At 38.3% G+C, this 14,222-nt stretch overlaps 1 protein-coding gene across 1 annotated transcript in view; it reads right to left on the bottom strand.

Annotated features, from left to right (window-relative positions):
• The window catches only part of LOC116329571 (A disintegrin and metalloproteinase with thrombospondin motifs 16), a 51,131-nt gene that overhangs the window by 23,946 nt on the left and 12,963 nt on the right, over positions 1 to 14,222 (bottom strand). Inside the window, exons 4-10 of the mRNA XM_031751627.2 lie at positions 12,210 to 12,567; positions 9,277 to 9,479; positions 7,675 to 7,758; positions 6,841 to 7,000; positions 4,352 to 4,457; positions 4,017 to 4,154; positions 8 to 161 (exon numbers count right to left, since the gene is read on the bottom strand). Of these exons, the coding sequence (XP_031607487.1) occupies positions 8 to 161; positions 4,017 to 4,154; positions 4,352 to 4,457; positions 6,841 to 7,000; positions 7,675 to 7,758; positions 9,277 to 9,479; positions 12,210 to 12,567 (1,203 nt within the window). The remainder of the gene's footprint in view (positions 1 to 7; positions 162 to 4,016; positions 4,155 to 4,351; positions 4,458 to 6,840; positions 7,001 to 7,674; positions 7,759 to 9,276; positions 9,480 to 12,209; positions 12,568 to 14,222) is intronic.

Here is a 14,222-nt window from a genome sequence, read left to right as displayed (position 1 = left end):
TTATTACCTTCTTAAAATCAAGGGTGCAGAGTTTGGCCTTCTCCCCAAACTGCCATTTGCACTGTGTGTCTGCATCGTACAGCTCGCCAGGCAGCTTCTCAGGGTATTGATACTCTGTGATTGCTCTTGGTTCATCTGATAGGCACAAAGCCTGGGCAGAACTGGGGAATTTGATAGGGAGATAGCAAAGGAAAAGCACAAAAAAAAAAAAGAGTTAAGTAGCTGGCATATGAGACTGCCTGCTGTGCACTTAGAAATTCCAAAAGCGAGCATCACTCCACGTGTTCCATTGTTCCCAGCACAGTGACAACTGTAAAGTGTAGCTATGGTAACATAACAAGTTGGCAAACTCAAAACCTAAGGGTAATGTTTTAATGCATCAGACACTCAATTATGACAGACATAAAAAGTCCTTGCCCATATCGCTCATATCCTAACACCAGCAGGGGGTTTCCAATGTTAACTGATATCACTGGTTACTATACAGTGATGTTTTACAGCTTAAACGCTGCAGTCGGGGAATATAATACAAGAATATTGTGGAAAGAGCATGAAAAGGCAAAATATGCTGGAATGGTTCATTGTGTTAGTGAGTGGTCCTGATTGCTTTAGCAGAGTGTGTGAGTGTCTGTGTGTGTATATGTGAGATCTTCCACTGCTTTATGGGTCCTGTGTGTCTAAGGAGAACAATGTCTGTTGTACAAGTGCAATATTCTGGTATTCTACATTATTCACATAATATGGTTCCTGAAAAATACATTACATTTAAAGTACTGTGTAATCACACACATCAGCAAGGACTCAAGTAAAGATTGGGAGGACTTAATGTAATTCACAAGTAAAATTACAAAATGATTTGCAGGATCTCTTGACAAATTCTATTACGAGCAGTTTTTCATATTCACTGAGGGCAAGAGGCTTAAGACCAAATTTAGCCCCCCCCTAAAAAATGTAAGCATGGCACATAAGATTCTCATCAGCTAGAGATAAAAAAGCATCCTTTCTTTTCTATGATTCCCTCAGGATCTCCGGGCTCACCCCATCCAGAGAGAGGGCTATTTATATCTATCTGTTTGTTTGTTGCCGCATAGAACACAGACAGCAAACTGCTGAAGAAAAAATTCATAAAAAGTTTAGATAACTTCACTGCTGTGAAGAAGACTGGTCACAAGCAGACTCATAGCTAAAGAACATCTTCTCTGCAAGACTTTTTGATTAGCATTGCTGAAATCAAAGTGTCAAGCAAACATATCAAACAAACCAGCATCCAACAAACATACTGTAAACACATTTTATGTTCACAGTATGTTTGCTGCTTGCAAACTTCCCATTAGCTTAATTTTAAATTAAGTCTATAAGTAACAAAGTCTGCCTCACTGCATTTCTAAAGCTCACAAATTTTGCATGATGTTTGTCATTTGATTATTATTACTTTTTTTAAAATAGTTTTTGTACAAAGATACAATACAAGATATAATGTGGTATATCTGTTTTATAGATGGAAATGAGTGGTTTTATTACTTTAGCATAGCCAGCCGAGCAGTTTCCCTGTCATTGTTTTTAGGCTGAGATATGCTATGCTAAATTAAGCTAAGCTAACTAGAAATTGTCACAATCTGCAAACCTGTTGTAGAGACTTTTTCTGCAGCTCTGATCAAGCTTCTTCTTCTTTCAGCTGCTCCCATTGCTGCAGTGGCTTGCATCTCACCCTATCTTTAGTATCTTCCTCTGTCACACCAACCCTCTGCATGTCCTCTGTTTGTCCAGAAATCTTTCCTGTGCTCTTCCTCTTTCCCTCCTGCATGGCAACTCCATATTCAGCTCCCCCTGTTTAATGTACCAAGTTTCTCCTCTTTGCACATGCCCAAACCATCTCAGCCTTCCACTCTAAAACTTTCTTTCCAACCTGCATATCCTGAGCAGTCCATCTAATGTACTCATTTCTAATCTGGTCCATCCTGGTCACTCCTAGTGAAAATATTAGCATGTTCAACTCTGCCACCTCAGGTTGGCTTCTCTTCTTTTTTTTTTGCTACTGTCTCCAAACCAGACATCATAGCAGGTCTCACTACCATCCTGTAAACTTGTCCTTTCACTTTTGCTATTATCCTTCTGTCGAAAATCACCCGATACTCCAGCCACTACACCCTGCCTGCACTCTCTTCTTCATCTCTCTTGTACACTGTCCGATACTTTGGATGGCTGACTCGTCCACCTTCAGTACAACATGTCCTGTACCACCCTCGCATACTTCTCTGCTACTCCCGACATCCTCGTGCATTACCACAGCTCCTCTCTTGGCACTGTATCATATGGTTTCTCTAGATCTACAAAGACAGTGCAACTCCTTCTGATCTTCTCTATATGTTTCCATCAACACTCTCAAAGCATCTGTAGTGGACTTCTCTGCCATACTGCTGCTCACTAATCATCACCTCTCTCCTCAGCTTAGCTTCAACAACTCTTTCCTATAGCTTCATGGTATGCCCTATCAGCTTTATCCCACTGGACCTACTACAGCTTTGCACATCACCCTTGTTCCTGCAAACTGGCACAGTACACTTCTTCTCCATTCCTCACACATCCTTTCACTCCCCAGGCTTGTGTTAAACACTGTGGTTAAAAACTCTAGAGCCCTTTCTCCTAAACATCTCCATACCTCAACAGGTATGCCATTTGGACTCCCTCTCCTTGCGCTCTTCATCCTCTTCATAGCTTCGCTCACTTAGTCCCTACTGCACTTCACTACCTGTGCTCCATCCATCCATTCCCGCGCTCTCATTTTCTTCACTCATCAGCTCCTCAAAGTACTCTTTAGACCTGCTACACATCCTTTCCAGATTAATCTCTCTACCTAATAAGTTGCTACAAATGCTTTACTCCTTCCTTAAACTCTCAGCAAGAAGCTAAATAAGCACATTTCTCAGAGGAGTCTGAGAGAGAAGGGGATCTTGAAGCTTTCTGGTTGGTTTCACTAACTTCAACAACAAAAACAACTTCAAGTGGTTTTTAAGGATTTTACTTTCACTGACGTGAAGATTATCCATCCATGTTAGGCATGGTGGGATAAAGCATCTGACCATGCATACAGTCCGGCCTGCCTGTCATGGCTGACTGAAGAGAGGTAGATCTAGAGTGAGTGTAATATAAACTCTGCTGGCTGACATAACGCTTCTCTCCATAGCAGATGAAGGAGACACTGTGGAGTCTCATGATTGCAGCTAGGAAAACATACAACATTTCAGCAATAATATCATTCAGTAATAATGCAAGATGACGACTCCTTGATGGTTTAATGTTTCAGCGCTCTCCTCCATGTGACCTCAAGAGGTGATGGGAGTTTAATATAAAACTGACAGCTCTAACGAGGTTGAGGTCATCCCAGCTCTAATAACTCAGCGAGGAAATACACTGTCTGTCTCCGCCACTCTGAGAGGGGAGACCTGACAGTTCAGCTAACACACGGGTAAATTTAGTGGTGGGCACTGACTGAGCTATCTAGTTTCAACACACACAGACACACACACCTACATCCACAGACAAATAGAAACATGTCCAGACACATGGGCGCGTTGTCCGTGATGGCTGTTTTCCCACTTGGGTGAACAGGCTATAAGCAGAACAGTGCACAAACCAACTGCCATGCAAACTTACGGCTTTCACTAGCGTGTATCTTGATGCACAGTAAAAGTGCATTTTGTAAAAGAGCACTAAGAGAAACGTAACACAATATTTCACTTAAATTAGCTGCTATGGTAACTACATTCTTTACTTAATTGCATATAGTGTCTTGTTCATTTAAAGCTTTGAAATTGGTTTTGAAATATAAAATCTTTTACAGGTTTTATATAGGTAAAAGTACAATTTTTCACTTGACACATTAAAAATAAAAAAAACAATGAATGAATATTGAATCATGTAATTATGAAAACTGAGACATGATCATTCTTAAATACACTTGTTTAATTTCTTTTAGTCAACACAATGAAAGTAAAAAACAACAACCAATTGCTTACTTGAGGAAGCGGCTGAGGTACTGACGGCTGCAAGCAGACCAAGAGAAGACACCGTTGTGACCAGCTAATGTGGGAGACATGATGTTGCCTTCTGACTTTTTACAAACATTCCCTTCACCATCATGGACCATTCCAAAACTGGAGAGTTAAAAAAAAAGAGAATTTTATCTATAAATTCAGGTGCCATAATCATCTACTTCACATGTGACAAGTGCAGAAGTTGTCATTCTAATAGATTATTTGTTTTTACATTAATTAAAACAAATTTTGGTAAATTTTTCATTTCATTGTTGAACACGGTTGAACGAGGCTGAATGTACTCTGGAAACCCTTACTTGTGTCCTGATTCATGGGCGATGGTGAATGCCAAACCCAGGCCAGTGTCCTCGTTAATGGTACAGCTACGGTATTTGCTACACATCCCGCTAATTGGAGCAAACCCTGCAAAAGCAGTGATAGATTTTTGTTTTGTTATTTATTAGTTAAAAAAGCCATTCCAAAAATAATTGCAATTGATCAGTTAAAATAACTGCTGTCAAGTTGGTTCTTCTCAGCTTTTCAACTCTACATTGCAAGAGAAATTTCCCAAACGATATGCACCGCCGTGAATTTGGGGACGGCACATGTCGGAAATATCAAACAGCATCAGTGAATTCAAATCCTTCCATATCTTAACATATGGCGTCTATATAGTCACACATGCTACCTTTTACTTCACTTTAAAACATTCTTTCCCTATCTTCACATCTTTCTCATATCTCTCATTCTCAGTTAAACTCTTTTATAGTATTCAGCTCCCTTTATGCCTCTCCGTCCTCTCTCCTGTCTCTCACATTTACAGCAACCTCTGGCTCTGAATCAAAAAGGCTAATCCACACGAGAGCCTCCCTTAACGTTTTTTCCTTAGAGTTTCATGGCGAATTTGGCCTTAAATTGTGTTTGATTTACATCTCTAAGTCTTTGCCACAGAGTGGCTCATGTATATAACTAATGTGAGCAATGATATTAAATATAACAAGGGAGATTAACTGTGAGAACTACCATTTATTTCTTTTTTGTGTTAGGAAAGAGGTAGGTCATTGATATTATATGACAGTTTTGAAATATGAATGAAAACACTGAAGAATAGGGCTCTAATAGTAATCCAAATAAACAGTGAATGGTTGTGCTAATGCCTATTTTACATCGTACTTCTGGGAATTAGAAAGCACTGACTCTTATTTTGACTGGACAGAGACACAAACACACACACCTTTTATCTAAGCTCGCACAGCTATATGGATGAGGCTAGTGCCGGTTTCGACACTTTATTGTCAAATCTTAGGTCTGGGGATTGAAGTTACACTCTTGTGTTTTTCTGGTGCACAAAAAGGGAGTTTTTTTCTCACACTGTAGAAGACAAGAATGTGTTGGCACAGTCATTACCCCAAATAAGCTTCTGTTATTGTGCTAGGTGATGCACACTCACAGAGACTGTGTCTGAATGCTCAAGCCAGCTGAGCTTAGTCTATGTAGAAAAACACTAAGCACTCTAAACTTAATGAAAACCTGATAATGTGTCTGCTTTCTGAATTTCTATCTGTTTTTTCTGTTATCTCTGTTAAGTATGGTTGGCTAAAAAAAAGTAAAAAAATAAATATTCAGATACTATTTATCACTAAATACTCAATTACTATTGCATCAGATGAATTGCGACATGAACTGATATAGCACTGATATCAACAGTGTTATCTTTGTCTCACCTAGCTAACACACAACTTCACACCACATGCTGAAGGCATACAGCCCCTCCCTTTACTAGCTGCCGAAGATGTCCATCACAGCAGTGAACAACACTTTATGAACAATTTCGAGAGGTGAGTAAAGCTCCCTTTTCAACAATAATTAAGCTCTAAACAGGTAGCACAAATGTCAGCCTGGCCAGCACACACATTTAACTTATAGCCGCATTAGCTGTCTCTTAATGATCATTAGGGTAGCAGCTAGCAGCTATGGCTATTATTGGAGCTAGGCAGCAAACCTATCACTTGTGCCTGTATAACAGTATAATAGACAGTGTTTATTTATTAATTTAAGAGGATTACGCAATTATTTGTTTCTTGTAAAGTCTCTAATTAAAGCTGTGAAAAGTCTAAAACTACACAGAAGCAATGGTAGCATACCTTACCAACAATATTTGATCACCAATGAAAACATGGTACCAAGTCACCAGAAATACAACCCTACCCCAAACAGCCTAAAATTGTTGTTATTTTTTTTTAAATAAAAAAAAGTTAATCTAAAGATTCTGTACACGTCTGAAAATATATATAATTGTATATACCTCAACCTATAACTCAAAAATACTGTGGTGACTAATGTTATTTTTTTATGTATTGTTCTAATCTTTATGTAAAAATATAACTTCTCTTAATATTTTGTCACTCCCCCTGGTATTAAAAATGGTATTGGCATCATATTCAAATTATGTATTGTGGTAACCCTAAAGTTAAGTCTATATGTATTTTTCATCCTCCACAACATCAAAATGATTGACATGCATATCTCCAGGGGTTAAAGTGGTTGAATGATCTGATACTGATAATTGATAATAAATTTATAATAAATCTGGACTTAACATAAACATAAAAAGTTAACATAAAAATAAAGAACATGATAGATTTTGCTTTCCAGGTTAAGGTACGCTGAGCAAATATGATGGATCGGTGTATTGACAGGATTGTTTATTGTCTCAAATGAGGCCTTCTGGCATTTGGTTGTTGCAGAATCTGCTCTTTTGTGATTTACAAGCAATAGAGCAACAAAGAGGTTTTTAAAGTCGTACCAAGAGTATCACAGGGTTCATTCTTCCAAGAGCAGATGTCGAGTCCCGTGAGGAGGATGGCGTGGTCATGGTGCCGGCCCTCTCTACCTCCCAGGGTGGACTGCCAGTGGCAAAAGCTGTTCAGTGTGTGGTCTGCATGGTGGTTGATCACTAAGCCATTCTGTGACATAAAACACATAAAACACATAAAAAGATATAGCAGATATAATGACAGTATTAACTTCATTGAGATAAAGCATTATTATCCGTATATTTACTGCCAACTTACAGATTCTCCCTGGGTCTTTATAATCAATAACCAAGCTCTTTAGACATATAGCATGCATCTTGATAACAACATAAAGGCTTACAGATTTTCTTTTGTGTACAAAGGAAAACGTCTGTGAACATTTTTGTATTTTCACCATTCCTCCTGCTTATAAATACTTAATTTTAAAATCTATGAAGTGGCTGGAAAGTCTAAGCCATTGTTCTCAAGCTGCTTTGCTTTTCCCGACTGTACCCCAACAGTTTGTCTCACTCTGTCTGTGTCGCTCATTTACTCCTAGACTCCATGAGAATTTCCCCTGTGGCAAAGATCCAAGGAAATACATGCTCTATTTAAACTGTAAAAGCCCCTAGTTGTTACAACAGCCCCGGGAAGATTTTGGACGGACCGAAAAGATCTGGAACCTCAGGCAAAATAAACAAATAAACAAACAAATGATCTTTTTTTTTGCATTTTCTACATGCCCCTTGGTATGTACAGCTAAAGAACATGGTAACATATTATTAGTGTATAGGGTTGAGTTGTCTGGGTGAATGATGATTCTGACTAAAAACTGAAATGCTCACCTGTTCTTCATCCAGGAGGACGAGACCCACAATCACTATGTTGATATTTCCCCCTATTGTGCCATCTTTGAACAGACTTGAGACCTAAAAGGCAAACAGACAATCATTATGACGTATTACTAGCGCATCTGGCATTTGTCTAATCCATCTCAAGTCATGTTTCAAACTCATGTAATTTGAGACATAAACTACATGTGCATGAGTAATTTTACAAAGCTTAAAGTGGCTTGAACGTGACCATCAAAGTGACATCTGTTTATACAAATACAGGATCTGTCATTAAAAACTGGTACTCGAAGAGGATCTGATTAGTACAATCTAGGCTGATGTGTTAAAATGTCCTTCACTTATATTTATGCACCACTCCCATAATATGACTATCAGGGTACTGCTGAGGTCACATTCACATTCACTACTGCTGCATTCAATTTAGTTTCTTGTAAGGACATCTGACCACTCTTTAAAATTTGGGCTTTGAAAGTGGACTTCTAATCTTTGGTTCTTGTTCGCTGTATGCCTTTCTCTAAGACCTTGTGAATACATCTTTAGGAAAACTCATTCATTTCCCTCTTTTCGTCCTGCTTTGCGCTGACTCACAGGAAGACACATGGCTGTGGTTTGTTGCAGAAAGGTCAGAGAGGTCATCAAAGAGCTCACTTAAACTAAGCTATGCTAAAAGCTGAGTGTTTGACAGGCTGTCAGATGTCTGAATTGATTAGAGCAGATGCAATGAATCCCGATATGTTTTTACATATAGGAATAAAGTTGGCACACCTGTTTCCACAGATCTGTAGTGTTTTGTGATACATAGTGCACAGCATGTTTTTTTAAATAACTATGACTTTTTTTGTCTTTCCACTGTCACTGTGAAAGCATAATTCTATACAAAGCTTGAGAGCTTATTAGCTTTCCTTTCCAACAAATATTAAATGACTTTTGTAAGCCTCATGAGGGCTGGCAGGTGGTGTAAAGCATTGGGTGTTTTCTGTGAAACCCCATATGGTATTTAGGTGACTCCTATGAGGCCGGTGACTGCTCTGACTTGGTTTTTAGTACAGGGAACTATGTTTTCAAAATAGATGGATTATCTTTGGATTTGTCAGTCAGTCATTAAGTAGCAAAACAAGTGTGACGGTATTCGCTTACAGATAAGCTGAGAGGAATGGAGGGGGACACTGCAAGCGTTGTGGAGATGATCTCACCCAGATATCAGTTTCCTGTTTTAAGATCTCTGATAAGTTAGTCTAGCAGACAGGAGTGTCAAGTAACTAAATCCTTACTTCAAATAAATTGCATGGCTTCCTCTTTCATCAGCTGATGTTATGGTGTATAATAGCAAAAAAAGCACAGCATCCTAAAACTTCATTTGATGATGTGACAGCAAAGTTACACCAGGCTTTGTGGTTCTGCTGTTAAAGCCACTTGCAAAAATACAAGACAACTTCCCCATAAAGTTGCAAGACATCATATTTGGTATTCTTAAAAAAACGAGTCAGCCTTGCGGTTGATTTATGTAACTCCTGTCTTGAATCTGTGCTGCACCCATGATAGCCTATAGGCAGTGTGCACAGCGCACAGTGGTAAAGACTAAATTTGTCTCACCATGTTAAGCACAGTAAGAACATATGTAGTTATGTTCTCATGGCCATGGTTGTCCATCATCTTTCTGTCCACCACCACAAGTGTCTCCACATTGAGTCCCTGGCTGGCCTTGTTCTTCATCAGCACTGCCCTTTTATTCCTGGGGATAAACTTGTATTCATCTGGAAGGATAAAAATATCCTCTTCTGGAGGTTTCGGCATGTCTGTGAAAACAGATGGAAAAAGATATAGAGTAAGAATTCATTAAGTAATAAACTGGTCTGAAGCAAAATGATGTAGTAACAGCTGAACAACCTGAACGGAGCATTACTCAGTGATCTATGGCTGCACAGTTAACATGATGAACTACTGTATGGAGGCTTCCGAGTGACTGATGAAAGCCCAAACAATAGCGCATATAATAGCGCCTTAATTGCAGCCATAATGTCCATGACAAATACAAGCCTTCCTTTCCATTGCACGTGATTTGAAATGAATTTGTAGCCACTAGCCAAATGTCTACCTTTGCTTATGTGTGCTAACCAGCGACTCTGGCAAATAGCTGGCAACAGCTCTGGATGATTAACTGTGCTCTTACTTTTGTGACCTGATGTCATGGATAAACTGCCGACTGTGCTTTTTTTTTTTTTTTTTACTGGTGTTGACTCTGGCAGTCTCAGTGTTATGCTACCATTAAGTGTGAAATCCCAGTATGTGTTCTGCCTTACAGTAGCTACAGCTACATAAAGTAACAATATTTAAAACAATCGACTATATGAAATATTTACATGTTGAAAGCACACACATTCATCTGAAATGTATGTGCTTCCAGAGCTGTTTCATATTCTATAGACATGTAACATAAATATAGAGTATTTTTCTCCCAAAATGATTTTATAGTGTTTTTTTGTTTGTTTGTTTATTTAGTACCAAGGAAAGGCCGTATTATGAAAAAGATTTTGTAACTTTTGATGAATTGAAGCTTGCTATTTGAATCTGGGAGTGAAAGCACCTTCTAACATTCATATTTGAACTATGACATAAAGTAAGTAGAACACCTGTTAGTGCAAAAGCACAGCATGCAACCATTGTATCTTGTAACGTTATCTTCCTAAGTCTTCTTTTCAGTGTTTTGATAGGTTATCAAAGTTTTGACCTACTCATCGCTGGCTTAGATAATCTAAAAGGGCTAGAAAGTTTGCTTATACAGGCGGAAAGCAGGTGAATGGCCAAAGTGCCCTTCGACGAACACACAACGCAGGTGTTCGGTGATATCATCTTATAAAAATGCAAACATCATTGTGTTTTCATAGGGACATACAGCTGCTCTCGTTTGAAAGACCCCCGTGATGCAAGCACTGTTAACGGATCTTGTGGTAATTTCTTGAGAGCAAACATTTGTCATAGTGCAAAGTAAATAAAAGTTATAAGAATTAACCTTTACTCATAAAATCAACCACAAATGTCTAAATAAATACATGAAAATGATGATTGTTCGAGGAATCAGCTAATCATGAATGAGTGTTATTGTGTTTAAAGGTTTTCAGTCTAAGACAATCTGCATTAGAACATTCACAATCCCCGTTTTGTGTAAGTGACAGCACACACTGCTGATTGTCTCCTTTACATAAAAAAGGGGCTAATGTGTTAACAATACAGTCAAGCCCACAATTATTCATACCCCTGCCAAATTTTGACTTAAAGTTTCTTTTGTTCAACCAGCAAGTTCTTTTTTGACCAGAAATGACACAGGTGTCTCCCAAAAGATAATAAGACGATGTACAAGAGGCATCATTGTGGAAAAAAATATTTCTCAGGTTTTATTTATGTTTTAGCAAAAAGTCAATAGCCAAAATAGCCAGGGGTATGAATAATTATGGGCTTGACTGTATGTGAAACCTAAGTCAACACAGAATGTGTTGCCTTTAATCTGGTGTTACAATTTAAAATGAGACACAGCTGCTGCTGCTGTCCAAATTTCACAAGTATTTGTGAATGTTTGCTGCACAAATATGATGATATTACCATCATTAAATAGCAATTTGATGCTTCCACCAGCCACCCTTGTGAAGCTGTTACAAACAGAGTAAACCACAAATGTAAACACATGTAATACTATCGAAGGGTAACAAGGTTATTTAGTAAATGTTAAGTGTTTTCATATGAAAAACTGAAAAGGGCAAAAATGACTTCATTTATAATTAAATTTAAAGTAAAAAGTGATCGAATATCAAATCCACCCTAAATCGGAGAATATGTGAGTAAGGCTGACCTCAAAATAAAATAACATTGTTTGGTTCTTAAAGACTTAGGACGTCACCGATCCAGAAAAGTTTTGTATAGTATTTTTTTCCCCATTTTACTTATCTTAATGCCCTTTGCATTCTTGGTTATTTAATACTGCTTTTAAAGTCTAACATAAATTCTTGATATTTCCAGTCCAAATTCTTCTTCTTGCCAAAAAAACTAAGACAAAGCAACAACAGAGAGTTTAAAAAACCCAACTAAACAAAAAAACCCTTCAATAGTTTGTTCGGTACAGCTGTTACTCTTTCTATTACAATCTAGCCGTGCCCAACCTAGCCTGCCAGATTAAGCACTTAAAATGAAATAAAAATGAAAGTATAGCGGTGCTGTTACTTTCTGTTTGACCATGAAAACCCAAATACCAGTGAGATTTTGGCCTGTAGAATTAGGCTAGTTGACACATAATGATCTATGTCCCCTATAGTCAAGAGACACTGTTAGGTTAGCAGTGCTTGCAATTTCTTTTACAAGTTTCAGGGTTAAGATGAAATTGATTTTAATAAACACTATGTAAACAGAATTATTAGAGGATTAAAAGTATTATAACAAGCAAATAGGACGTTGCAGGACTCAATAATGTATGTAAATCTTAAGAGGAATACTACTATGTTACATTAGCATTAGAAGGAGAAATTGCCCTTACATACATTTCTTCCTTCTCCCACAGAAGTGTTGCTTCTGCTTCTCCCCATGTCTGTAGTCGCTGTCATGGCGATGGTCAATGTGCTGTTGGCCACTTCCATGATGTTTCATCGGGTCAGCTTGAGTGTTGTTGTTATTGTTGTCATGCTGTTTTTGCAGTCCCCTGTATTGATGTTCAAACACTGTGTTGTCAGCAGATCTCTTTTGAAGCACATGTTGCCGCAGTGTTTGGGAGTCCCTTTCTCTCTTGTAGAGGATGTGTGGCTGATGACCGAAGGGCGCTGTGAAGTTCCCCATCTGCGCCAAGCCGTGTGACACGGGTCTCAAGAAATATTCTGCATCCTGTGTTCGGATCAAACCTGACTAGAGGCAAAACAGAGAGTTTGATTAGCTTTACAGCACAACCTGTTGCCTAGGCTGCACTAATCTACTGTTGCACCCATGTTAAGTTGTCTACACTCAAGCCACATGGAAAACCCTCAAAAAAATCATTCTCAGGCCAAACATTCTTGAAAAAAGAGGGTCTCTTCCCAACTTTTTTGTGAAAAAATATTTAAAAGTGACTCAATAATGAAATATTGTTTGCTAAAACCTCAAAAGTTCACACATTTTTTTCTACTGAAAAAGGCCCAAAGGGCTGCAGTCATATATTTTAATGATAACTTTATGATAATTACTTTCGCCAGCTTTTCATTTAGCTGCCCAGTCTGCCTCTTTTAGCAATTAGTCAAGGTTTGACCCTTAGTCGCTCTGAACCCACCTCCCTTAAACCTCTGTAGGTCAATCACTGGCCACGTTTCATCATGTTTAACATTTGTTTTACTGTTCAGGGTCAACTGTTATCTCACCTAAATCTAAACCAAACTTGGTCAGACAGAATGATTTTCAAACCAATGGGCTGGTGGCATCTGCTATATGCTGTATAGCATGTATGTAAGAGAAGTTCTTAAGAGCCCATTTCCAGCTCCTTTTATCCTGGGACATCTTTAATACAACATGTAATACGAGAATGGGCAACATGAACATCCTCAGCAGCAACAATTTCCTTTTGCTAAATATGAAGATCAATATGTGCTTTTTTGGTGCCACAGCATAACTTAGACATTCAGTTACAGGTTGCTTTTGTAAAAGGAGGTCAGGAAAGTGCAAATTCACACAAGGTTCAGGTCAGGAAATTCTCAGAGAACCTGCTAAAAAGCAAAAGATCTACATCTCAGACTCTAGACCCTCAGGCCTCAGTCAGCATGTTAAATGTGAAAGTTCATGATAATACAGTTTGAAAAAGACTGAACAAGTATGACTTGCTTGGAAGTGTTTCCTGGACAAAGCTTCTTCTGTCTAAAAAAAATATGTCAACATTTCTTGGTTTACATCTGAACAAAACACAACACTTCTGGAATAATGTCCTGGGGACAGAAGGGACATTTGTCCAACAGCTAATACTGGAATCAAAATGGGTGATGCAACAGGGTAAAGATCCCAAGCATAGCAGGAAATCTGCAACAGAGTGGTTAAAAAAGAAAAGAATCAAGGTGTTGCAGTGGTACAGTTAAAGTCCAGACCAGGTTTAAATCCTTTGGCAGGACCTTAAGAAAGCTGCCCATATATGAGTGCCCATAAAGTTGTAAAGAAGAGGGCCAAATTTCCTCCACAAAAGTCTTACAAAAAAGAATTACTTCAAGTTACTGCTGCCAAGTTCTTCAAGGATTGCATAGAATGTCGTGAAATGCTTATTTTTCACATGACTGTCAATATATCTGCACATATTATCACATATATCTGGACATAGAAATTTTCATTTATAAATGTTCTAACTGGGTCAGTCTGAATTGTAGCAGTGGCATGTTGTTATTAATCTCAAAGGATAAGTTGAGTCAAAAACCTTTTTGAATCTCTACGTTTTACAGTGACAATTATCCACAATATTTTTTTAAGCTGACCTTATTCTCGCTTTATGTTTCACTCTAGCCCTGTCTGTGTCAAAGAGACATTTCAGCTTTCATACTCAGTTTTTCAAT

The sequence above is a fragment of the Oreochromis aureus genome, linkage group 11 (genome assembly GCF_013358895.1).
Source record: "Oreochromis aureus strain Israel breed Guangdong linkage group 11, ZZ_aureus, whole genome shotgun sequence".
Lineage (NCBI taxonomy): Eukaryota > Metazoa > Chordata > Actinopteri > Cichliformes > Cichlidae > Oreochromis > Oreochromis aureus.
Note: the sequence above shows the minus strand (reverse complement) of the source record. Positions and strands in the feature narration are given on the sequence as shown.